Here is a 24,203-nt window from a genome sequence, read left to right as displayed (position 1 = left end):
GCCTGTGTTCCTATCTCAGAGGATTTAGCTATGCCGACCTTCATGGGATCTAAATGCCGGAAACACAATGAGAATTGAAATTGATAAAACCTGTGTTTCCCGAACACCAAGTTCTCTCATGTAGTTATTTAACTTGGCTAAGAAATTTTTCCCTAGAAATGTGATCTAGTCTCTTTTAAGTGAAGTAAGCCAATCAAGGAAAGATCTGATTAGCTATGATATACTGTATACATTCATGAATGAGCTTCGCCTGCCCAGTTTTTGGCTCAGATGACCGGGAACAAACAAAAGAGGAAGCTCGAAGAAGGGGGATTTGAAACATCAAGGAAAATCTAAAGTACCAATCGCGCTGGCTCAACCGAGAGGAGAGTCTTGATTCGCTCCAGGAATGCCTTAGCGCGAACCTCTTCACCAGCAGGGACGGTTAGGCTGAAAACATTGGAAGCAACACCAGACGAGCCCTCAATCGACGCCGTAGGAACAGACTTCTTGGGTGACTTGCCACTCAGGAAATCGATCAGGTCCTCGGTGACAGGCTTAGAGCGGACAGTCTTAGGAGGTTCGAAAGCGTTCAGCTCGGGGATGTAAGCTCCCCGTGATGTGTGGATCGGTTTGGCGCCGAGAACCTCATCAAAAAGCTCATCGTCGGAGGGCTTGGAGCTAGCCAAGCGGGGCAGGTCGTCGTTGGCAAGGTCTGTAGCTGCGGCAAAGAAGCGGGACAGCGGGACCGTCACACCCAGGTTATCCTGGAGTTTCTTCTGGGTAGCCAGCACGGCAGCTAGGGAAATGGAGATGGCGACGGAAGTCATGGGCAGGGGCTCGGCGACAACCTCCTCTTTGGCCGCCGGGGCCGGGGCCGGGGCGATCTTGATGTTGCTTAGATCGAGGTGAGATAGCTTGGCCAGTGTGGCAGCCTGAGTTGACGGGTAGTTCGCGGGGATCTGGCCGATATATGCCAGCACGTCACCCTTCAAGAGACGACCCTTGGGGCCGGAGGCTGGGATCTTGGAGACATCGGACTTGGGGATGCCCTTCTCACGAAGGAGCTGGGCGACGGAGGGGTAGAGCGGATAGGCGGGGTTCTGGATTGTGTGAGAAGTAGATTGCAGGCCTAGAAGGGATGGTGTTAGCATATGCTAAGTAACGCTTGGTATACCGCAAGTAACCCCCGCCATAGAATCGAGCTCAGAGGAGCGGCTTTCAGTTGCGGAGATGCTTTTTATGGGAAACTCACGTCTGCCGATACCGGACACCTTCTGCTGACGGCGACTAAACATGGCCGGAACCTGGCCAAAGGTGATCTTGGCTGCCATTGCTAAGTGATGGAGTTTGGAAGACTGGGAGCGCTGCGGTGCCGATTGGGATCTTCGGCCGGTGTCGCAACTCGCCGCGGACACTGGGTTTGAAAGGATCGAGCAGGATCAACGAAGGGCCCACCACCACGTTGAAGCGCACAAATATCCGAGTTCAATTGGTTTAAGGTCGTGTGTTTGGAGAGATAATTCAAAAGCAACTGTTGGAGGTGTTGAGGGCGTTGGGAGCTTTCACCGGCGGCCGGGACGGGAACATTTTTCTGCCGCCTACTGTTTTGGACATTGTCGGCGACTTCCGAAGAGAACGACGTTCAGTTGATTCTTGTTCTAGTAAGTTGCCGAATGAATGTATTCAGTCATTCGTAATGTGCCAGTTTCCTTTCAGAATTATAGCTGCCAATTGGCTACGCCTCATCGCTTTGACTGCTTTGCTAACTTGAACATCCATAGGCTCAACGCAAACATGTCCGTCAAGCCACCGACCTTCTCAATATTTTGGCGGCAATGCCTACAAGGTCCGATGCGACCTGGCTTTCAAATGAATCTGACATCATCCCCTCGCTATTTCAATTCTAGCGTGCCTCGCCACAAGGCCAAGGGCGTGGCCAGAACTATCGATTCCCCGTGGCAAGCCGCAAGCCCTTATGGGAACAAGAACCCCCGTGCCCTTGCGAAGCTACAAGCGAAAGTATTACAAGCCGGAGAAGTGCTTTTGTATAAAGCTCCTTCTCATCGCCCATACGTCTTAACTGCATATGGGCTGTCCGCGTTTTGCTTCGCCTATTCCATCTACAACTCGAACGCAGTTCTCCGGGATCCTCTAATTCCCCTTCCAATGTGGCAGAAATCTCTATTTGGTGGTATCTGTATCATGATGAGTGTTGGAGGCACCTTGTTCATCTCCCGAACTGGCTCCCTAGTCAGAAATATCAAAGCGATCAAGTCCGATGGCCGTATGCGCGTCCTCTTCACAGTCCGAAGCATGGTCCCTTTCAAGAAGCCTTATCAGATTCAAGTGGCGCCAGGTGATCTCTCCTTCAAGCGCAGAATCTCAGTCTCTCCGGAATCCATGAAGCGTTACGAGGATAGTGCCAGGCTCGGTCGTTCTCTGGAAACTGAGCCAGCCTTCTTCAGAACACTGAAATCCATACCTCGCCGGACCTTTCAGAGCATGCGAAAGCTTTTCACGAATGAGGACTTCATAATTGTCCAGCTGGCGGGTCACAAGACCCATTTCAGGCTGGACTGCGAGGGATACATCTCGGATGATCTCCTGCATTTTGGGCGCATGGTGGATGTGAAAATGCCATTCAGAGATTGATTGGTGATCATTGTTCAAGTATCACTAAGGCCTTTTTGTGTCCTGTAGTGGGTTTTGTACATCATTTTGGCTTGTCAGCGACAGCGCACTTGTAATAACAGTCGAGAATGCAGTTTCAATCTACAACCAAATCAAATTATATTATAAGATTATATGTACTCTGTAGTTACTATTTGCTCAGGTGTCATAATAGTATGTAACCTATGTCTATATGGTCTCTCTCTCTACAATGCATCACTATGTAAATTTGGGGAGCCACGTGATGGCTCCGGCGCGTCTTTGGCGGACGCGGTTCACCCGTTATCGCGCCCCTCCCACATCTTGCCCACAACCCGTGGACTCAATCTCTTGCTTAAATAACAGGGTTCTTGAATTTCTCGGCGCGTCGCTCCCTCAGGGAAGCCGCTGGCAAGATGGGAAAACTCATTCGATTGGAGCTTTTCAGTATGTATAACCGGAATATACGCCGCAGGCAGTAGCTAACTTTGTCACTAGACTTCAAGTCCTACAAGGGACACCACGTACTCCTATTCGGAGATGCATATTTTACATCGATTATCGGCCCGAACGGGTCTGGCAAGTCAAACTCGTGAGTGCCTCCTGTCCTTAGTCCGAAGAGCCCTAGTCTAATGCGCATTAGGATGGATGCCATATCTTTCGTTCTAGGAATCAAGTCTTCTCACCTGCGATCGACCAATCTCCGTGATCTTGTGTACCGAGGCCGTGTTCTGCGCACATCTAAAGTTGATGGGGAGCCTGCCGGTGATGGGCAGGATGGCGAGCAAGAGGAGGAGCCAGAGAGCATGGACCTCACCCAAGACGTCGGTGGAAACGACCCGAAGTCCGCTTGGGTGATGGCAGTCTATGAGGATGATGCGGGTGAAGAGCAGCAATGGCGCCGATCTATCACTAGCCAGGGTATCAGCGAGTACCGTATCAACAACCGGATCGTGTCCGCCCACCAATACAATGAGGCCCTAGAGGAGGAGAACATCCTAATCAAGGCTCGAAATTTCCTTGTGTTCCAGGGTGATGTTGAGGCAATCGCATCACAGTCACCAAAAGACCTTACTCGGTTGATTGAGCAGATCTCTGGCAGTCTGGAGCACAAGGCCGACTACGAAAAGTTCAAGGCGGAGGCTGAAGAGGCCGCAGAACAGCAAACCATCCAGCTCAACCGTCGACGAGGCATCAATTCCGAAGTCAAGCAATACCAGGAACAGAAGCGCGAGGCTGAGAACTATGCGAAAAAGGCCGAAGAACGCGACCAAGCCATTATCACTCATATCCTGTGGAAGCTGTTTCACTTCCAGCGGCTGATCGACGACTCCAGCGCGGATATCCAGAAATACCAGGATGAGCTCAGGGAGTACCGCCGAGGCGTTGAAAAATATGAGAAAAACGTCGAAGATGCCAAGAAAGACCATGCTCGAGTTGGCCGAGATGTCGGCAAGGCAGAGAAAAACATCACGAAAAAGGAGAGGGAGATTGAAGAACTCAAGAACTCGCTTGTGCCTGTGGACGAAAAGATCGACATCACCCAGAAGAAGGTCGAGAGATACTCCTCGAAGATTGCTGAGATTGAAAAGGAGCGTACGTCACAATCAAACAATGGCAAACAACTAGAAAAAGATCTCAAGCTTGTCGAGAAAGCCCAGGGCCAGTGGGAAGACGAATGGCAGAAGACGATGAGCAAGAAGGGTGTCCAGCTGAGCGAAACCGATCAGCAGGAGTACCATAGACTCAGAGAAGAAGTCAACCGGCGTTCATCGGCGGACTCCTTGAACCTTGACAATCTGCGCCGGCAGAGAAAGACCGAAGCTGAAGCAGTCAATAGCTTGAAGGGCAAGTTTGAGAACACTGAATGGCAGCTGAAATCTGTTGAATCCGATGCTCAGAACATGAATGAACGCAAGTCATCTCTCAATGACACCGTCAAGTCCACCTCTAAAGATATTGACCGCAAGAAGAAGGAGCTGAACGCATTGACTTCCGAGCGGTTGAAGGTCTCGCAAATGCGGACCGAGCTAGAGGAAAAGCTTCAGGTCGTGTTAAGGAAACTTCTCGAGGCCGATGATGGTAAGAAGCAAACCGAACGCGAACTCCGGGCCAAGGAGTTGATCTCGGCCTTGAAGCGCATTTTCCCCGGTGTCAAAGGCCGTGTCAGTGATCTTTGCCGACCGAAGCAGAAGAAATACTCAGATGCAGTCAGCACCGTCCTGGGTCGACACTTCGACGCTATTGTTGTGGACAACGAGAAGACCGCAAAGGAGTGCATTCAGCACCTACGCGACCAACGAGCAGGCCAGGCCACATTCATCCCGCTAGAGACAATTCAAGTCAAGGCGTTCAACTCGAACCTGAAGGGCATGCATCGGGGCATGCGCCCTGCCATTGAGACTGTTGACTACGACGATTCGGTTGCGCGAGCAATCAGCTACGCGTGTGGTAACTCTATTGTTTGTGACGATCTCGCGACGGCAAAGTATCTTTGCTACGAACGAAATGTGGACGCGAAGGCTGTCACCCTCGATGGAACTGTCATCCACAAGGGTGGTCTCATGACTGGTGGACGTGGTCCTCAACAATATTCTAAACGCTGGGAAGATTCCGAGGTCGAGAATCTGTATAAATTAAAGGAGAAGCTCATGAGTGATCTAGCCAACCTCCCCAAGAGTCACCGCCGAGGCTCTGAAGAAGAGACACTACAGGGTGAGCTCGTCGGCCTCGAGCAGCGCCTCACATATTCCCGTGATGAGTTGAAGGCCCTTGAGCGGAACCTCGAGAGCAAGCGTAGCGAGCTGGACTTCGTTAAGCGCCAGATGGAGGAACTGCGACCCAAATACACCGAGCGTAAGGAAAACCTCGACGAGCTAGACGAGACAATCGAAACGTCACAGGCTTCCGTCAGCACCGTCGAGGATGAGATCTATCGCAAGTTCTGCAAGCGCTTGGGTTATGATGACATTCGAGAATATGAGGCCCAGCAGGGTTCTATGCAGGAAGAAGCCGCACAAAAGAAGCTTGAATTTACTACCCAAAAGAGCCGGATCGAAAACCAGCTCAGCTTTGAGAAACAGCGTATCCAAGCAACCGAGGACCGAATCAACGGCCTGAAGGCCCAGTACAAGCGCGATCAGAGCTTGATTGAAGAGCTGCAAAGCCAACAAGACGAAATCCGCAACCAACTCGATGAATTCGAAGCGGAACTTGAGCTCCTCCGAGAGGCCCTCGAGAAACAAAAGCAAATCTATGGCCAATCAGCGGAAAACTTGGCAGAACAACGCCGCGAACTCCAGAAGCGTAGCAGGCACGTTGAAGTAGCGTTAAAGAACGTCAATTCGCTTGAAGCGGAGATCCAGAGAAACTCTTCCAATCGTTACACTCTTCTGCGCCGCTGCAAGCTTGAAGACATTGATGTTCCTTTGAAGAAGTCTTCCAATTCGCTTGACAAACTTCCCATTGATGATCTTGTGCAAGCAGCAGACCCGGATGCCATGGAGGTGGATGAAGGAGATGATTTGGACGAGGCTTCTCCGGTCCATGATTACGGTATTGAGGTCGATTTCGATTCTTTGGGAGAGACCCTGAAAGAGGTTTGTGTATGCTCCTATCGCTTTAATTTCTCACATGCTAATCCGATTCCAGGAGGCCGATGACAAGCTGGAGGATGAACTGCTTGAGAAGGTCCGCGTTCTCAACAGTGACCTCGACAAGATGGCACCAAATGCTCGTGCCATGGAGCGCCTGGAGAGTGTCGAGAACAAACTTCGTAGCACCGAAAAGGACTTCGAAGACGCGCGGAAGTCTGCACGAAAGGCCAAGGAAGAGTTTGAGTCCGTGATGAAGACGCGATCCGACCTCTTCAACAAGGCATTCTCCCATATTTCTGAGCAGATTGGGCCGATTTACCGCGAGCTCACGCGCAGCGCCAACTACCCCTTGGGTGGTCAAGCGTAAGTTTCTTTTTATCTCCTCACTCTGAAGATCACTAACATTCAAAAGCTACCTTGACATTGAGGATTCGGACGAGCCCTACTTGGATGGCATCAAATACCACGCCATGCCTCCTCTCAAACGTTTCCGAGACATGGAGCATCTCTCAGGTGGCGAGAAGACCATGGCCGCACTTGCTCTGCTCTTCGCTATCCACTCATACCAGCCGTCTCCATTCTTCGTGCTAGACGAGGTCGACGCAGCTCTGGACAACACCAACGTTGCCCGCATTGCCAATTATATTCATGATCACGCCGCGCCAGGCATGCAGTTCATCGTGATTAGTTTGAAGACTGGACTATTCCAGAACAGTGAGGCTCTGGTCGGTATCTACAGGGACCAAGTCGAGAACAGCAGTAAATCATTGACGCTTGATGTGAGTTTTGAAAATGTGTTTTTCCTATATGTGGAAATATGCTGACAATGATCATAGCTCCGGAAGTACACCTAAATGCTCCATATGAGGTTTATGCGGACCTTGTGATGACCCTTTGCTGCTTTGCTTTTCTATTTCTCTTTGTAGATTATTGAGTCTTGTTTTATTTCATTTCTACCGGAGTCGATAATATGGAGTAGCAAACCCAGTGTTTCATCTGGGCAATTACTTCTATCGATAAGGCTGTTAATTGATACCAGTTTCTGTGCTGTGTGTTTTTTTTAAAAAAATTCCAACTTCATCCTTCGTACCTGCCGTTAATCCTAAGAGTCCCTGTTTCCGAGCCACACGTCAACCATCCACACAACTATGTACATATTTGGATACTTCTACGCCGTAAAGGATCTCCCGGAAGTAGATAAGAATAGATTAAATTTAGTTCCATATCACTAAATGTGTCGAGGCAGCCATGATAAAACCTAGATCCATCACTCCATGGCAAAAGATAAGAGATATCAAGGCCTCGCGAAAAAGAAAGCAAAGAAACGACCGTAAAACCACGTCTCTACCGACTTCAAGTTCCAAATTCAAGAACCTAACTTTCACCATGCACAAGGCATGACGCTTGTTGAAAGTAACGGCGTGAGACGAGACGTATCGATGTTGCAGAAAAAGAAACAAGAAAAGCAGAAGAATAAACCGAGAGCGGAGAGCCGAAACCAAAAGAGACCGTTATCTGTGAAGTTTGCGACTGGGCACCACCATGACAAGAGGTAGGCGACCATCGAGACCGTAAGTCAAACCTACGAGTCCATGGCTGTCTGTCCCATGACCTCAATCCCCAGTGTAGGCTTCATCTTGGGGGTGAGCTTGATGCCAGAAACACCCTTGGCTAGAAGAGCAGCCTTAGATTGAGAAGTAGTATTGGCTTGGGTAGCACTCTTGGACTGAGTAGCAACTTTGGACGGAGTAGCACTCTTGGACTGAGTAGCAACCTTGGACGGAGTAGCGACCTTGGACTGAGTAGCGACCTTGGACGGAGTAGCGACCTTGGACGGAGTAGCGACCTTGGACGGAGTAGCGACCTTGGACGGAGTAGCGACCTTGGACGGAGTAGCACCCTTGGACGGAGTAGCACTCTTGGACAGGGTGGTACCCTTGGACTGGGTGGCACCCTTGGACTGGGTAGCAGCCTTGGCTTGAGTGGTGATCTTGGCCTGAGTTCCGTTGGCCCCAGTAGCACGCTTCGGCTGGGCAGCAGTAGTATCGAGTTCAATAGCTGGCTTGGCCTGGACTGTGGTCTCACACTCAGTGACAGGCTCAGCTTTGGTAGGTGCATTATCCTCGCTGGTCTCGGCGGCAGGATTCTCAGAGGATGGCTCGGGGCAAGTGGCAGAGGTAGAGACAGTCACAAGAGTCTCATCAGGTGCAGCCTTCGGGTCATCTGCCAAGTCGGCGGGAGAATAATTCGCAGCTGGGCTGCCTTGTTCGTCCTCATTGAGTGGTTTCGGGACCTGACCAGGGATGCTGATGAAAACACTGTTGACAGAGTCAACATTCTTGCGAATGTGAACCGAGTGCTTCAACTTGTCTTTGACCTTGAAGTCACAGGGGACTAGACGGTTGTCGGGTTCCTCGCCACGGTGGTACTCATAAAGGCGGACTTTGAGTCCACGGATAACGAGGGCCCAGCATCGCTCGGTAGGAATCGGGGCATTGATCAGACGGGGAACCTGTTGATCCCAGTGCTCTTCGATTGGAGCAGAACGGTCGAGAATAACCTTCACGATGGCATGAAGGGCCCTGTTCTCGCCAGTAGCTTTCACGATGAAACAGTTCGAGTGGTTGTTCTCCTCGTCCTCTTGCCATTTGAGAACCCAACCATCGTTCGAATCAAACGCGTAAGTGAGAAGACCGCTCACCATGATCTTGGCATTTTCAGCGGTTGGTTTATCCTCATACGCGTTGATGAAGTCCGCAATAGCGGGAAGAGAAAGGTAGCCGCTCATTTCCATGATGAAGGGATGGGTGAGAAGTAATGAGTAGAGTGGAAGGAGATTGCAGGAAGTTGAGGAAAGAAGTATTGAGATCCACGGGTGGAAATTATAAAATGAGATAAGCGTAGGTGAGCAAATATCAAAAGGCAAACATTTACACAAGGAAGTGGGATCTTAATGGAAACCCCGTCTTTAGTATTTGAAGGATATCTAGTATGTTAGTATACTGCTTCATTTAACATGAAAGTGCGAGATAAGTAAGAAGCTGGCAGATATACTACGTATGTGTTTATTCTGGGCAGGCCTTACTATAGATTGATATTAGTTGAAAAGGCAAAGGTAAATATGCTAGGGAGAGATATTTATCGATATACATGGTAATTCCATTTTGCTACCTAAAAGGTATGTGAATGAAATATAAAACAGTAGTTTCCAGACGCTAACTACCAGGTGCAAGCTCCGCTCGCCATCCCAAAATATGTTACATGAGCATCATTCACCCCCTGTCCTCCCTGGGCTTCGCAGCACTGAACCTCGTTGCCCGTGCAGGTAAACGTGTTATGAGAGCCTTGGGGCTCAATACTCCAGTATTCAACGCCGGCATGGACATAGCCTTGTTCAGCCGGGGGCAGGTTTGGGATCCCATCGTTTGCATGGGTGACCCGGAAGAACTGGGTGGTCTCGGGGCTCGCCACTTTGAACTTCTCATTCATATACGATGCGTATGCCTTGTTTCCGGTACGTGGTTCGCCAAAGGTGTACAGTCTGACCTGATCGTATTTAGCGGACAGCTGACCGGCAGTTATTGCCGCCATCGAGGCACCCAGACTAAAAAATTTGTGTCAGTCAAGCCAGAAAAGAACAGTCAATAGAAGAGAGTTGGCGAAGTAAGAGTAAGATCATTGTGAAATTGTAGGCGCGAAAAGGAAGAACTCTCATACCTGTGACCCGTCACCGTCAGTGCATACTCCGGATACTGAGTAGCTTGCTTTTGAACAAGCGACTCGACTTTATCTTGGACAGAGATCCATCCAAGATAGTATCCACCATGCACGGCACAGCCGACACATTCAGGCAAGGTGTCAAAAGGAGCGAGAGTGTAATTGGTATCGAGCCGCAAGTTCGTATCACCGGCAGTGCCGCGAAAGACGACGATAATTTCCTGACGGCTATCATCACGGAGAACCCATCCATTGATATCTGTTTGGGCGTTGTATATCTTCTCGACCGTGACGATAGTTGCTGGAAGCTTACACAAATCTGCATAAGCAGATTGAGAGATGGTGGCCATCTCAACCAGACGATTGTAGGTGTTTTCAGGGATTCCCTGCGTAACTGCAGCTAGACATTGTCCTATAGTCGCAGAAAAGCTGAGAACGTGTGTTGCGGAAAAGGCTTTCATGTCGACAGATTAGTGAAAATGTCGGATGGACGATGATTCGGTATATAGTATGTCGTAGAGCACATATTTATATGGATTTAAAAAAAAATGAACATTAATTGTAGGTGATCATATCCCCATCAAGGTGAAACCTCAAAGTCTATAAAATTACGCAGGCAAGAGCTATGGGACTTGAAGGATGAATTCCGAGGTCCGTATGTCTCATAAGCACTACCTAAAGACCACCGGGAAAAGCCCTGTTTCAAATCAAAAGCTGTTTCCAAGTCTATTCTACCGATTGGTCTTGGGAAAATGGGCCGTGGAATAGTTGAAGATCTCGGCATGTGTTGATGTTCAAACTACCGTTGTTTGCCAAATCGGGAAATTCGTCCGGGAAAATGCGGAGTGCATGCAGTTTGATCAAACGGTTAATATACGGAGTAGTTAATATATACAATGCAGCTAATATTCTCCTTAAATTCGTGGACCCTGATCGGCCCGTTCCGTCTCAATTTAGTAAACCATCAAAGCATAACAGCCCTAGAATCTGAAATAACCCTAGAGTAGATCCTATAACTATGCACTTTTTCAAAAAGTTTACGACACGGCAAGTTTTGTACAACTGGAAAAATATATTTTCGAGTTTAATGAACAGAAATCTTCAAAAACACAAACTATTCGATAACAATAACAGCCTTCTTCCCTAGAGCCCTTGTCTCTAACTCTGGCAACTGGACACCTTGATCTGAAGTTCGGCCTCAATAGCAGAGCTCATAACTTCAGATAGAGATGGAAGCATTTCCTAAAGGCCTGCGATAGCATTGTATGCATCCTTAGGGTTGTAGTTTCCGTCGAAAAGCAAGGGGTTCTTGTCAGCGCGCCATGAATCCTAGCAAAACACCCGAGATTAGTATGAATTCTTATTTAGAGGGGGAGAAGTGGGTATTTACTGGGTCAGCAACTCCCCAAACTGTGATTCCGACACACTTTGGCTGCTTCAGGCAAGCGTTGGCAACCTATAAAAATAAAGACTTAGTAAGTCAATTATACCAGTTCTGGCATGGTGGAAACTCACATTGACATAGTCAGTAGAGCTGGCGCCTTCAATATCAAGCTCAGTGACAGCGACCTCCTTTGTTCCTGCACTGGCTAGAGCATCAAGAGCTGTGAGAGGTTGTAAGCTAATTTGCAGTCAACACGAAGCAAGGGGTTACTTATCCTGAAACTGCAGCACCAGCACCGGCGCCTAAGTGGGTTTGGGAGCCTATAAATGTCTGAGCAATCATGTAAGTTGAAGTGGAATGACAGGTATCTTACCGATTCCGTCGATTGGGATACCAGCAGCAACCCATTTCTTGACATGGGCGACCATACCCGTCAATTTAGGATAGGTGGCGGAGTCCAGGCTACATGAGTTTAGAATTCATTCAAAATGGAAAGAACAGGGTGCCACTCACTTGTAGTCATTGATGTAGAGCTTGGCATTTGGGTCGACAGCACGAGCTGTTTCGAAAGCGATCCGCACATAGTCTTCACCGATAACCCTCTGGAAGACACTGTCACGAAGGGTACCATCCTCGTTGAAAATTTCATTCAGAACGTCCTTGAGATCAATCAGTAATGTAGCTTTGTAAAACTCATATGGATACGTACCCAGGCGTAGATCTTGCCCTTGTAACGGGTCATCAACGTGGTAATATGATTTTTCATCACATCGATGAGGGTCGCTTTGTCTGTGATGGAGTTGACCCAACCTGGGAGCTGAGAGTGCCACACTTGACGAGTTTAGCCTCTTTTGTGATATGTTTGAATTAGGCGAAAGAACTTACCGAGAGTATGGCCACGGATCAGTTTCTCGTTTGACACGGCAAAGTCGACCTAGAGTCTGTAAGAACCAGGCAAAGAAATGATTGCCACTGAAAAGGCCAAGTACATACCAGATAGTCTGCCCCCGCGAAGGAGAACTTCCCCTGAGATGCTATTGTGCAAATTAGCTTTTCTGTCACACTAGTTCGAGACCGTTGTACTCACGCTCAGTAGCATCCCACTTCATGCTATTCTCTGGGGTTAGCTGACCGAAGTTGGCCTTGATGATTGCCGGGGTCTTCGCATTCTTGCTAAAGGTACCCTGATCACCAATATTTCCCAGGTATTTCTTCCCATGAGCTTTGAAAACGGCATCAATGCTCGCAGAGGCTTGTCGGGAGTCAACCGGTCCAGAAAGTACTGGGCTGGCGAAAAGGATGGCTAGAGCAGCTGCCTTGATTGGAATCATATTTGGAAACATGTTGGTTTTTCAAATGGATGAATTGAAATGAGAATGGTATACAGATGACACTGACGGGACAGCGTGTAGATACTTATACTTATACAGGACAGCAGCCAAAATCTCTCAAGAAGAAGTTCATAGTTGAGATGCTAGCCTAAAAGGAGATCTTTCCCCGATAGAAAACGGGGTCTATATCATCTATCTCTTTCACTGGGGAACGGACGTTACCTATTTTATCCAAGCTAATAAATAAGAGTATTTGGGGTCCTTCTTTTAGCCTAAATGTTTCACATAAATGACATCTAGATGATTTAGTAGCAACTCGTGCTAAATAGTTATCAAACTAAGCTCCTTTCAGGTAGGCTAATTGTAAATTCTTAGCCTCTAAGAAAAGGATAAAGGTGAAATGACGGAAATGAAGAGAGGGGGGTTTCTCAGGTGTGGAGATGTCGATCATCTTCACGTTTGAGGTTCAAAACAGTTAGTTTCAACGCCAAGTTGGGGTAACCCCCCGAGGTCCCCTCCCAAAATCCTTCAGCCTTCTCTTACAATAGAACATATCCACCTAGTTAGTGATAGATCCAATGACATCCATCTAGAATGGCATCCATTAAGAATGACATCCATCTAGAACTTCATAGCCTGTTTTATAGTGAAACATGTGAAACAGCCGTATGATTTATAATGTATCAGTAAGAAGTTAATCCCTCTTTTGATTGATACTCTGAAAACAAGTTTGCGAAGTTGATGTGAAGTTGGTATCTAATTCTTAAAAAGGGAATAGTCCGACGGAGTATGATATTTCTGGCTAATGTTGTTGCTTTTTTATCCTGGACCCTTTCTCTAGCAGCAAATCAAAACAGTCAGAAAAGCATAGTCATCTCTTCTCAGTTGAAACGCTGTGAATTTTATCATCAAAAGTATTCATTCGATTTATTTTCTCCGGTTAATAATTCATTTTATAAACTCTGGACCTCGGGAGCCCTCTATACTTGGAGTATTTAAGATCAGCTCCTGCCCAAGTGGTTTGGCTTTCTTCTTCAACTCTTCAAACATTCACAGATCAAAATCTTAATCACAATGAGATTATTCAACTCAAATACTGGCCTGGTGTCATCTGGCATCATGTTGCTCGCATCACTGCCAGCTGCTATCGCCGACTGCCCGCTTCCGTCGACTTATAGTTGGACATCAACCGGCGCTTTGGCAAATCCCAAGTCCGGATGGAAGGCACTCAAGGACTTCACTGCAGTGGTTGTCAACAACAAACACGTCGTCTACGGTTCAAACGTTGATGCAAGTGGTAACTACGGCTCGATGACCTTCGGCGCCTTTTCGGATTGGTCTGGCATGGCAACTGCGAGTCAAGTCCCAACGAGCTTTGCAGCCGTTGCACCGACTTTGTTCTTCTTCCAGCCAAAGAATGTTTGGGTCCTCGCCTATCAATGGGGCTCGAGCACCTTTACCTATCGAACATCGACTGATCCTACCAATGCCAATGGATGGTCAGCTGAGAAACCCCTTTTCTCTGGAAAGATCGCCGACTCAGGCACTGGCGCCATTGATCAGACCCTCATAGGTGACTCTACCAATATGTATCTTTTCTTTGCAGGAGACAATGGCAAAATCTATCGCGCCAGTATGCCAATCAATAATTTCCCCGGCAACTTCGGAACGAATTCTGAGGTGATCCTAAGTGACACCCAGAGCAACCTGTTCGAGGCAGTTCAAGTGTACACTGTCAAGGGTCAGAACAAGTACCTAATGATTGTTGAGGCAATGGGAGCCCAGGGGCGGTACTTCCGTTCGTTCACCTCCGACAGTCTCGGTGGCAAATGGACACTGCAAGCAGGGGCCGAGAGCAAGCCCTTCGCCGGAAAAGCCAACAGCGATGCAACCTGGACCAACGATGTCAGTCACGGTGATTTGATTAGACTCAACCCCGACCAAACAATGACCGTTGATCCATGCAACCTACAACTCCTCTACCAGGGGCGGGACCCGAAAGCCGGTGGTGACTACAATCTCCTACCGTGGAAGCCTGCCGTGCTTACCCTGAAGAAATAAATCAGTTTTGGTTTTTGGAGAAGGGCTGGGGGAGAAGGAGCTGAGATGAAATTGTCAAGAATCATGAGATGATGACTATAGGGATTTGAGGTCATGAGGGGAGATCATGCAACGGCAGCCCTGGAGATGTAGTTGGAATGCCCCGCGCCCGCTACCTTACTATTTGCTAGTGAATTCACATCTAACTACGGTCTCTTCCATTTGCATAACGTAGTAAAGTCCTGTTGAGAGAACGGAAAGCCAAGACCTGGTAGAAATTATTCGGTACGGATATCGTTCCTACAGTTCTACTACATCAGGAAATAGACCTAATCAAAATGATAAGAAGCCAATAAATCAATAGTTAGGAGAGAGCAGTTATTTGGATTATAAATAGTTATTTCTCGAGCTCTATCGCCTACTGGTGTGAAACTGTAAGCAATGTAAAAGAGGTATAACCGGAAAGATATATATTTAGGCGGACGATGAACAAAAAGTCCACATTCGGTTGAGACAGAGTATATCTGCCGTGTCCGTACGCCAAAGTCATGATCAAATAATCTCTAGGAATGGAAAGGTGTTTACTCAATATACAGTAAAGTTCAAAATCAGCTTTACCTTCAATATCTCACCGTGACCACGATCCTGCTATCAGAGTAACAGGGCTTGAACAATCATGTACAGTATTTCAGCTATTAACTTAATTAGCAATGCAGTTGATCAAATCCTAATCTGATGTATAGCTCAAATATATTTTCAGCTTATACATACAACTAATAGCCCTGCATAGATTCTCTCACTCGTGTGAGAATACCAAAGCTCTGACCTCGACGCTGACCCTTGGAGACGGAATTCCTAAAAAGTTCAAGGGGGTAAATGATGTGTGAGGAGTATCTGCAGCAGAATCTTGTTAGCCCAGTGAACTCTGTAGGGCTTCTCCAGTTCGTAATCTGGAAAGTGCATAAGATAGGGGCATTAAGCTGATAATACGGATACCACTCACATTTGACACTGCCCTCCTTGGTATCAAAGCTTTTAAACAGAAGGACGTCTTCTACGTCCTGTCCACTCATGTAATACCATTGATATGTATCATTCGGCTTGTACTGTGGATAGAGAAGAGTTCCAGTATAATCACCAAGTATCATATCTGTTTCGATCATGTTAGATAGGTCCAAGGCTCGACCATCACACACGGCAATAGGGTGATCTTCAATCGGTCCACTTATTGGTCGCCAAAGACTATTTGTATCAATTAGGGACAAGTGTTCAATCAGCTCTTTTGGATCCTGGGACTCACTTGATTATTTGGACTCGTCCAGAAAGAAGGTGTTGAGATTCCTCGGAAAGATGATTTCGAATACGCTCTATCATGGGGGTTCCAATCTCGTCCCGGGTGAGAAGCGTGTCTTCAATACTGTCAGCAATTATTTCGAGAGACTCAGTCATCTTGACTAAACAAATCTGTAACCCACCAATATGAACCTGTCGGGCAAACCCCTGCAAATTTGGATTTCTCCGTCTTCGCTCTTTTGCGCTTTTTCGCTTCCTAATCTATCAACATTGAAACCCAGGTCAGTGGCTGTAGGCAAAAGTAAATTCGCATTACCTACTTTCCAATCGAAAATCAAAATGTCATCGGCTGCCTCGATCTCATTTTTCAAAATACTCTTGCATTCCGGCAAAAAGATACTCTTAATCTTTTCTTCGTCCGAATAATCATATGGCTTTGTAAGAGCCGGACCGTGGCATCTTTTATAAGCGAAACCGTTGGTGTCAAGATTAAACAGGGGCTCCGCCAAAGCCCTGATGTCCCTTATAGTCTCCGTTTGTTCTGCCGCACAGAATACTAGATTGGTCGTCTTTTCACGTTGTTTTCCCGGAATTCTTCGCCTAGCAAATTGCCCAATTTTATAGGGGCGAGTATAAGCATAACTGGGCTGCCATTGGAGATATGTCAACCTTGCTTCGATATCTGCCATACTGCAAGCCTCCCGAAATATGAAATTAAGTGAAGAGAGGGAAGTATAATACACTTTTATGCAGTGCGCAGATTAGCAGCTTCTTATATTTCAAAATCTTTGACTATCTATGGCCCTCATGTCAATAGCAATCTAGATGAACTAAACCGAATATGCCCAGGTGGTGATTAGGTGTGAGTCATTAGAGCGATCAAAAGTACACGGGGTTAGGGCCGATAGGCACCCGCAAATTGTCAGTGTCAACCGTATCGTAAAACATAGGGGTCCGACCAATACATTAACGCTTTGGAGGTATACTATCCTGGTATCATAAGGAATATTACAGCATTTGTAAGATCAATAGTTCCTCCGATATACTGGCGTCACGCCACAAATTGAGTCATTATGACTTTGGACCCACGCTTAAGTCCCCACAAAGTGCATTACCCTGCAAGAAAGAAATGCGATCGGTATCACTGGTTAGTATTTGAAAGACGACTGATAGTTAAACCTACTACTGTATCATATCACGAATGAAGTGGAGTCTTGAGACATAAAGGATTGGGATTATATTGTGTGGGTTATTATCACGTCATGCACTATATATATCGGAGCCTGGAATATCTGAGCATAATGCTCAGATATAGTGGTCTTTTTGGCCTAGTGTGTAACTCGCCAGTCCAGGGGCAGGTTGTAACAGTTATCGTTGATAGCCTCCGAGGGTTGCTGCCGAGTACAACAATAATAAAATGAGAGGGGAGATAGTGCGTACTGACAAAAGTCATGAGAATACTTTATTTTACGATGATTGACTATAGGTACCTAAACAATGCAAAGCCGGTGGAACTATATCGCAATATAGATTAGTATGCGGTAGGGCATGGAGGGATAGAAAGATATTGAAGGTAAAGCGGATTTCGAAGATTACTGTAAACGAAAAGACTGCTCACCACTGCAGGAGTATGTAGTGGCTTACTTATGACAATAGCTTAGGAGATCGGAAACGAATCGACTTCAAACTGCTTCGGGGCAGTAGATTAAATAGGGAGCAACTACAGAGTACTCTGCAAGGAGTAGTTGATCAAGTGGCAAGCAATGAAACGAGCAGCCAACCGCATCACGCTGTACAATATTTTGGCTACATTGGCGGTACATATGCCAGTCGTGGACCTGAAAGATACTGTGAACCACACATTAACAGCCCACGGCGTTCTAGCGCACTCAGTTCCTCCGAAATCCGATCAAGTATATCCTATGTGTCTTAGATAACAATAAATTCATTTACAGCTACACAAGCCAGGTCTTTCGAACTCCTTCAACGCGGCCCTCTGGGCGTGAATTTCGACTTCTACTGCAAACCATCCCCCACAGGCACCTACATCAAGAGACAGACTGACTGGAGCACAGCAACTAGTTCGAAGGGACTAGCACAGAGTCGGAATCAATATTTCGTATGACAATTCCATAGTTACGGTGCTGACCAGTGAACAAAGTGAAGAGCCTAGGCCCACATGAATGGGAAATCGGTGCGACAAGGGATTTCCATTGACAAATCAATCTCTTGTATTGACAAATAAATAGGCGCAAAACAAGAGCTCAAAATTGAGCTTTCTTGGTCAAGTATAGATACCTGGTCTCGATTTTGGGTCAGTTGTATCTGATTCATGGGTATTGGAAGGTATTTGGAAAAAAGAAGGCTTATCGAATCGGGGTTAAGTTAGGTCCCCATGTACTGTAATTCCCTATACTGCTATGCCTACTGTGACTGGTGTGCATTGCCCCAACTTCCTATATTCAGTGACATCCCCTCTAGGCTTTCACTTAACAATTTCTAGGTGTCAATGTGTGATATAGCGTATATCGCAAAGTAAATGAATAATGACCAAAAGCGAGCATTACAGTTATGTGACCACTCAGAATAAAGCCAAGCTTTGAGTACTTTGAGTACGGGGTACTTAGCCTATGACTTTAATCTCTTTCCTGGGAACTCGACGCCAAGTACGGTGAGAGGAACGACAGAGTCAATGAGTGCAATCTACTTCTGTTTATGGAGTAGTCACCGCCACTATTCAAGTAACTGGCACTGTAACCCCACCGAATATTGCAAATCATGCCCAATGTCAACCCCAGACCACCCGAGGTCTAAGTTCCAATAATGCACCTTTCCTGCACCAATATCCTGGTACCAGGGTTTAGCCATCTGCACCCAGCTAGCAATGGCAACGGAATGTTAAGCGGGAGCATCGGGAGTACCACCCGCGGAGACGCACATATTCCGATGTGCTAAACGACATTGCGCAATGTACTCCGTACTCCGTAAGCATACAGCAGGAACGCTCGATATTTTGTTACTGAGCATAAACAAATAAAGAAAAGCGGTATTTCCAAATGTGCCATCCCTCGAGGTGTTGTGCGACGGTAGAAGTATGTACGTATGGAGCACTCCCTACATGTAGGTAGAAGCACTGGCGTCCACGGGCAGATCACCATGAGCATGCGCATAATATGGCCCTTATCAGGGGCAATACTCTTCTGTACGGAGTACGGAGTACGGAGTACAATGTACAGAATAAAGAATGCGGAGTACAATAGGAGAAATAACGTAATATTGTACTGGGTATGGAGTGTGTATTCCGTTGTTGATCACTTCATCTTTTGGATGTTACGGTGCGCCTCGCGCATATACTTACGCAAGGGACGCATGTCTTTTCCACGCCACTTGCTGAGAGGCTTTGTAGTCGATTTTTTTGTGGGGTTTGTGAACCCTTGGGTATTACAGAGTTTGGAGCGAATGCGGCTCAGGGGATGGTAATCTACATATGTTTGCTTTGCTGCTTGGCGTCTAGGTGCAATATATGTACGGAGTGCCTAGCCCCGTGTTTTTGATTGCGTGGAATTAATATTGCTTTTATTTTCCATTCTTTTCTTGCTTTTGCGAATGATAATAACGCAGCCTGGAAAGGAGTGTCCATGAATTAGTTATCTAATAAATTTTAGGCGTCAAGCCATAGGATACATAGGCAGATATCAGGCAGATGGTAAAAAGTATAAAAAAAAAAGGTTGATACTTACTAGGTCTCTTTCCTTGGTAGGCAAGTACTGACTCAAGATCGAAGATCTCGATGTCTCTCCTTGCAATGTCAAATGAATTTGCGGGTACCGGGAGATCGCACGACAGTATGGAGCATGGGCCCTGGAGGCTCGTCGAATAGCATCAAATACAGCGACACGGTTACATGTTCCGTGTTCTGTGGGCGGGCCTAGTCCACATAGCAATACTACCAGACCCCCTAAAAAAAAGCAAAAAAAGAAGAAAAAGAAAGAAGACCAAATAGACGGTGGAGGAACACTCATAACATTGGGCCTTGCTACAGCTGCAGTTCGCTGCCGCCGCAGGCCGAGATCCAGGTGGCGCTAGCTAATCATGACCAATTTTTCGATTGTTGGCTACGTCGTATACCACCGCGCCTCGAAAAAGAAACAATGCCTAAAGATCATGGTAATGGCGTGGTTGATCAAATTCGCAGTGCTCAGCTTCTTGGCCTGTGATCCGCGGTCCCCCCCCCCCCCCGCTCTCAATAGACACTGTCGATCCGGGAGCAGGGAACCGATCCCAATGGTAGTTCAAATCCAGTTAACCTTGGAGGCCTTCCTCCTTATGGGTACAGATAATGACCGTCATTTGCAATCGAAAAAGGCTTCGATTCGGGCTTCGGGTTTCCACGTCTGGTCATGCACAATGCCGCAGGACATCGAAATTTGGAATCGCCAACTGAATGATCCATGCTAGTGGCGCTTCGATACGGAGTACTCTGTACAAATCTCAACTTGATGTCCTCTTTGCGCTGCCTTGTGGGAAAAAGAAAGGAAGCGTTCGAGCGCAACCAAGAGGCAAAAAAAAAAAGAAACCAATTGACCAGTGTCTAATTTTTTAGGGATATTCTCGGGGTCGGTATGCGCACGTCCGGAACCACTAACTCACTTCCGCGAACTTGAAAATAAGCTCAAGATTTGATGGTCGCGTCTATGGGTTTGACCCCAGGGGGCCTCAGCTTAACACACTAAAAATATTCATCTCCAGGGCTTCAGTTTCCAGTTTCAGATTAGGTTGGGAAGGGCACGGACAATGGTTGGAGGAAGCGCCGGGTGGAGATAAACATTCTGGTACTCCGTACTTCAGAAGCCATACTAACTTATCCACAAATTCCCAAGGAAAAAAGAAAAGAGAATGAGGGGAAAAACAATACTGAGCTGTGAGAGTGGCGTGCACGGTAGTTGAAAAGGCCCATTGGGACTGGCAACGCAAGCATCGATACGGAGTAGATCCATTGATTTTGGAGAGACTCACCTAGACCATGCATCTATTAGCCTCTCTTGGCTTGCAGGTGATGATCTCAGAGGCGTCGAGGATGACCGCTCTTCTTTATCATCTGTCGTGGCTGATGTGACCAAGGGATCGCCGATCGGTTCATACGATTGGATAGATGATTTTTTTTTCCACTTTGGGGCTTACTGGATAATTATTAGACACAGGACCTTCTGCAATGTCGACTATTCCTACGGAGTAGAAAAATCATAATCGTGAACTTAGTGTATTTGAAGCGGGAAGATATTTATGGATACAACGGCTTGCTGCAGATAGGCTGCAAGTAGTTCAGATAGTGGAGACATCTGTTGAGGGATTTGAATAGATTTAAATAATTTGATTTGTTCAAAGAATTGACGATCTTTGTGGCTTGTCTCTTAAGGTAGAAGTTGAGACGTTCCAATAAGTGTTTGGGCTGATCTCGGACCCGCCGACAGAACCATGGATCGAACAAGGTTATGTGACACTTATCCATGGATCACAGCCCTAACGAGCGACAGGCGTCAATGCGCAGAACGGACTCGACCCATCAACTACCAAATTGTAAAGGGGGTTAATCCAATCACGAGATGCAGGAAGAAGTGACACGGAAGCTTTCGTATTGCCACACGCTCGGCTTTGCAGCTATTCATTTTTCCTTGCATTAGCACCAAGCCGATTCGTAACTTTCAGGGGACGATGTCATGTGGAGATCTGCCAATACTCGGGGTTTGGCGTCGACAATATGGTTCCCGTATTATCAGTATATTTATCTCACCAAGACCCTGCCCCTGATCGAATGGTCCCGGAATTCTTATCCATCGGCAAGCTGCGTTTACCTTTGTTTAAGGGGGGTGTTCTCTCGTTTCTATTAATTACCACCGTGAGCCGATTGTTGAGCGAGGTCCATTGTGTTCTTTGTGCTTTGTACTTGCAAACTACATCGAAAACGCGCAGTGAAGCCCCAGCCCGATCTTGTGCATTCAATTTTCATACCCCATACTATCTCACAATATGGATATGAATCGTGGATATCAATTTGGCGGAGAGGTGTTGGAGCGAAGACACTCTGATACGTGTATCCCGCAGCAACCGCCGATTAATATGGTAATAACACTTCCCAATTGCAAAACAGATCGCAACAAGTGTCAAGTTTGGCTAATGACCAAATAGTCAATCGCTTCTAAACAACCTCATAACGCCGAATACACACACCCGCACTTTGCCATGATATACCTCGACCATAATGGTCAATGGCAACTGCAAGCCTCGCCTTCGATTGCAGGCTGTGAAGGCGCCATCTTCACACCAGATGTTACAGACCGATTCATAGAAATGACTGGCCAGACCCCACAGACCAGCCAGCAGTTTACAAGTGAGTCAAGTTTCTAGAGTCTAAGTCCCAGAGCGGTAAGACTGACTTCTCTATCCCCTTGCAGACTCAGTCCAAGCACCCCACTCTCCTTGGGACGAGCAACCATCTTCGGGATGGGGACCAACCGGACAGGCTAGACAGGCCGAGATGATACCGTTCCAATGGTCGTCACAACAAAGCCGAAAGAAGTCCAAGCGTACCGGTGGCATGCTCAAGTCTCGACCTAAATCTAGCTCACCACCACCTACCACACCTCCACCCGGACGAACTGTCCTTCGTGTCGGTAACCGGGCGCTACTGCGACGGTACTACGAGAAGGCATTCGAGGACTTCCAGCAACTCAACTGCCGCGCTATTGCGAAATCATATATCAAGCTTGTTGAGCCGAGGAAGCAGGTCCATTATCCGTACAATGGACGCAGAGTCATTGCCGGTGTCTCACAGCGTGTTGACCCGGAGTTCACCAAGCCTGCGTGGTGGCCCGCTGGTGTCTTACACAAGGAGCCTGATCATCTACTCAAGCCTGGTGAGCATATTCAGTATCGCTGATATGAGACAATGCTCTATACTAACTGACGATAGACCGACTGCGACTTCTTGTTCATATACTTTGTGAGCTAAAGGATAGCCACGGGGTTACAACAGACAAGCTGCGAGACGCTGGCCAAGACGTGAGACGCCAGATTACACCGGCCCACCGGCTGCAGGTCCTAGACGAGATCTACTTTGTGCGACAGATGGAAGAACAGTTCCTGGATGGTGAAATCGGTATGTGTCACTCTATCCTAACGAAATATCCAATCAGCATTTTCACTAACCATGTCTGTATTTTGTTGACTATAGACGCCAGCACCTTGATTCAGGTAACACAAACGCATCTACCAGAAGCAATCTTCCAAGACAGCGATGAGCTATCACGTGCACACGCAGCACCGGTAACATCTATGATCGAAGCTGAAAATGACATGCGCGGTGCAGGTGATGAGCCCGCTATCTCCACGCTGGAAGAAGATGACTCAAAGCTACACCACTCACATGGGTTGCCCCTCTCACCCACCACTAGCGAGTCAAGTGGTCCCCACAGCCCGGCAGGCAGTTATGGCTACCCGATGGGTATGGCACCATCAGTGCATGTAATCCCCCCTCTTGAATCGTCGAATATCACAAAACCTATGCATCCAGCCCCGAGTTATCACCCTGGATACTACTCGCAGCAGTTTGTGTCTGATAAAGGGCCCGGGTTCTGGTCACAAGCAAACCCTGCATCGCAGTTTGGATATTGATTTTGTTATACTTTATCCTCTTGTTTTCACCAGTACTGACCTGGAGTTTGAGCGTTTGGCTGGACACGGGATATGGGGTTTCGTTGGTTACTTTCTTTTTCTATACTATATTTTGTCCTGGGATAGTTTGGTTACCTCACACTTTCGTATACGAGAAGTCAGGGAGAATGTGCAAAAAATTAATGGAGACAGATATGGTAAAGCACTGAGAACTGCACCAGTAGAACTATAAGATTTGTTGCCTCAGGCGGAATATTATGCCTAGGCCAAGACAAGCTCCCTGATTGGATCCACATGATGATCCCCCAGCTCCGTCCAACCACCTCCCACATCACAAGCACACGTTAATTTCTCAACTTCTCGCTGGCTCTTGTCCAAGTATCTCCTCTCAACCTTTGTGACTGCACCAAACCAGTTCTACATTGTCGTTTGTGTCATGCGCCAGTGAGGCCGGGGTTTACTTTGTGGATCACCAACCACAGTTCGCCATCCTCGCCTTGTGAATCCAAAGGCGTGATCTACTGAGGTAAGGTTGTCGTC

General features: G+C 47.2%; 8 protein-coding genes across 8 annotated transcripts; 4 read left to right on the top strand and 4 right to left on the bottom strand.

Moving 5' to 3' along the window:
* Positions 1 to 332: 332 nt before the first annotated feature.
* Positions 333 to 1,313, bottom strand: pdx1 (uncharacterized protein; the record flags this gene model as incomplete). Its single annotated transcript, XM_040792387.1, has 2 exons — positions 333 to 1,111; positions 1,235 to 1,313. 2 exons carry the CDS (start codon positions 1,311 to 1,313, stop codon positions 333 to 335), a joined length of 858 nt encoding a protein of 285 aa, XP_040644354.1.
* A 463-nt stretch (positions 1,314 to 1,776) lies between these two features.
* PGRI_046730 (uncharacterized protein) lies at positions 1,777 to 2,634 on the top strand (the record flags this gene model as incomplete). Its single annotated transcript, XM_040792386.1, has 1 exon — positions 1,777 to 2,634. The coding sequence occupies one exon, from the start codon at positions 1,777 to 1,779 to the stop codon at positions 2,632 to 2,634; it is 858 nt and encodes a 285-aa protein (XP_040644353.1).
* Positions 2,635 to 3,047: 413 nt separating this feature from the next.
* PGRI_046720 (cohesin subunit SMC1) lies at positions 3,048 to 7,081 on the top strand (the record flags this gene model as incomplete). Its single annotated transcript, XM_040792385.1, has 6 exons — positions 3,048 to 3,078; positions 3,130 to 3,223; positions 3,275 to 6,230; positions 6,283 to 6,590; positions 6,640 to 7,006; positions 7,064 to 7,081. The coding sequence occupies 6 exons, from the start codon at positions 3,048 to 3,050 to the stop codon at positions 7,079 to 7,081; spliced, it is 3,774 nt and encodes a 1,257-aa protein (XP_040644352.1).
* A 728-nt stretch (positions 7,082 to 7,809) lies between these two features.
* PGRI_046710 (uncharacterized protein) lies at positions 7,810 to 9,021 on the bottom strand (the record flags this gene model as incomplete). The annotated part of the gene is made up of 1 exon (XM_040792384.1): positions 7,810 to 9,021. The coding sequence occupies one exon, from the start codon at positions 9,019 to 9,021 to the stop codon at positions 7,810 to 7,812; it is 1,212 nt and encodes a 403-aa protein (XP_040644351.1).
* Positions 9,022 to 9,446: 425 nt separating this feature from the next.
* PGRI_046700 (lipase family protein) lies at positions 9,447 to 10,405 on the bottom strand (the record flags this gene model as incomplete). Its single annotated transcript, XM_040792383.1, has 2 exons — positions 9,447 to 9,831; positions 9,945 to 10,405. 2 exons carry the CDS (start codon positions 10,403 to 10,405, stop codon positions 9,447 to 9,449), a joined length of 846 nt encoding a protein of 281 aa, XP_040644350.1.
* A 781-nt stretch (positions 10,406 to 11,186) lies between these two features.
* Positions 11,187 to 12,671, bottom strand: PGRI_046690 (endo-1,4-beta-xylanase; the record flags this gene model as incomplete). The annotated part of the gene is made up of 9 exons (XM_040792382.1): positions 11,187 to 11,273; positions 11,335 to 11,400; positions 11,460 to 11,548; positions 11,702 to 11,790; positions 11,842 to 11,987; positions 12,038 to 12,159; positions 12,214 to 12,262; positions 12,322 to 12,362; positions 12,416 to 12,671. The coding sequence occupies 9 exons, from the start codon at positions 12,669 to 12,671 to the stop codon at positions 11,187 to 11,189; spliced, it is 945 nt and encodes a 314-aa protein (XP_040644349.1).
* A 1,062-nt stretch (positions 12,672 to 13,733) lies between these two features.
* On the top strand, positions 13,734 to 14,720 carry PGRI_046680 (Glycoside hydrolase, family 62, arabinosidase; the record flags this gene model as incomplete). Its single annotated transcript, XM_040792381.1, has 1 exon — positions 13,734 to 14,720. One exon carries the CDS (start codon positions 13,734 to 13,736, stop codon positions 14,718 to 14,720), a length of 987 nt encoding a protein of 328 aa, XP_040644348.1.
* Positions 14,721 to 22,019: 7,299 nt separating this feature from the next.
* Positions 22,020 to 23,663, top strand: PGRI_046670 (DUF2841 domain-containing protein; the record flags this gene model as incomplete). The annotated part of the gene is made up of 5 exons (XM_040792380.1): positions 22,020 to 22,112; positions 22,179 to 22,380; positions 22,445 to 22,906; positions 22,963 to 23,148; positions 23,224 to 23,663. The coding sequence occupies 5 exons, from the start codon at positions 22,020 to 22,022 to the stop codon at positions 23,661 to 23,663; spliced, it is 1,383 nt and encodes a 460-aa protein (XP_040644347.1).
* Positions 23,664 to 24,203: the final 540 nt, after the last annotated feature.

Source organism: Penicillium griseofulvum (assembly GCF_001561935.1).
Source record: "Penicillium griseofulvum strain PG3 chromosome Unknown contig_84, whole genome shotgun sequence".
In the NCBI taxonomy this organism is placed as follows: Eukaryota; Fungi; Ascomycota; class Eurotiomycetes; order Eurotiales; family Aspergillaceae; genus Penicillium; species Penicillium griseofulvum.
This window is presented reverse-complemented; position numbering and strand designations above follow the sequence as displayed.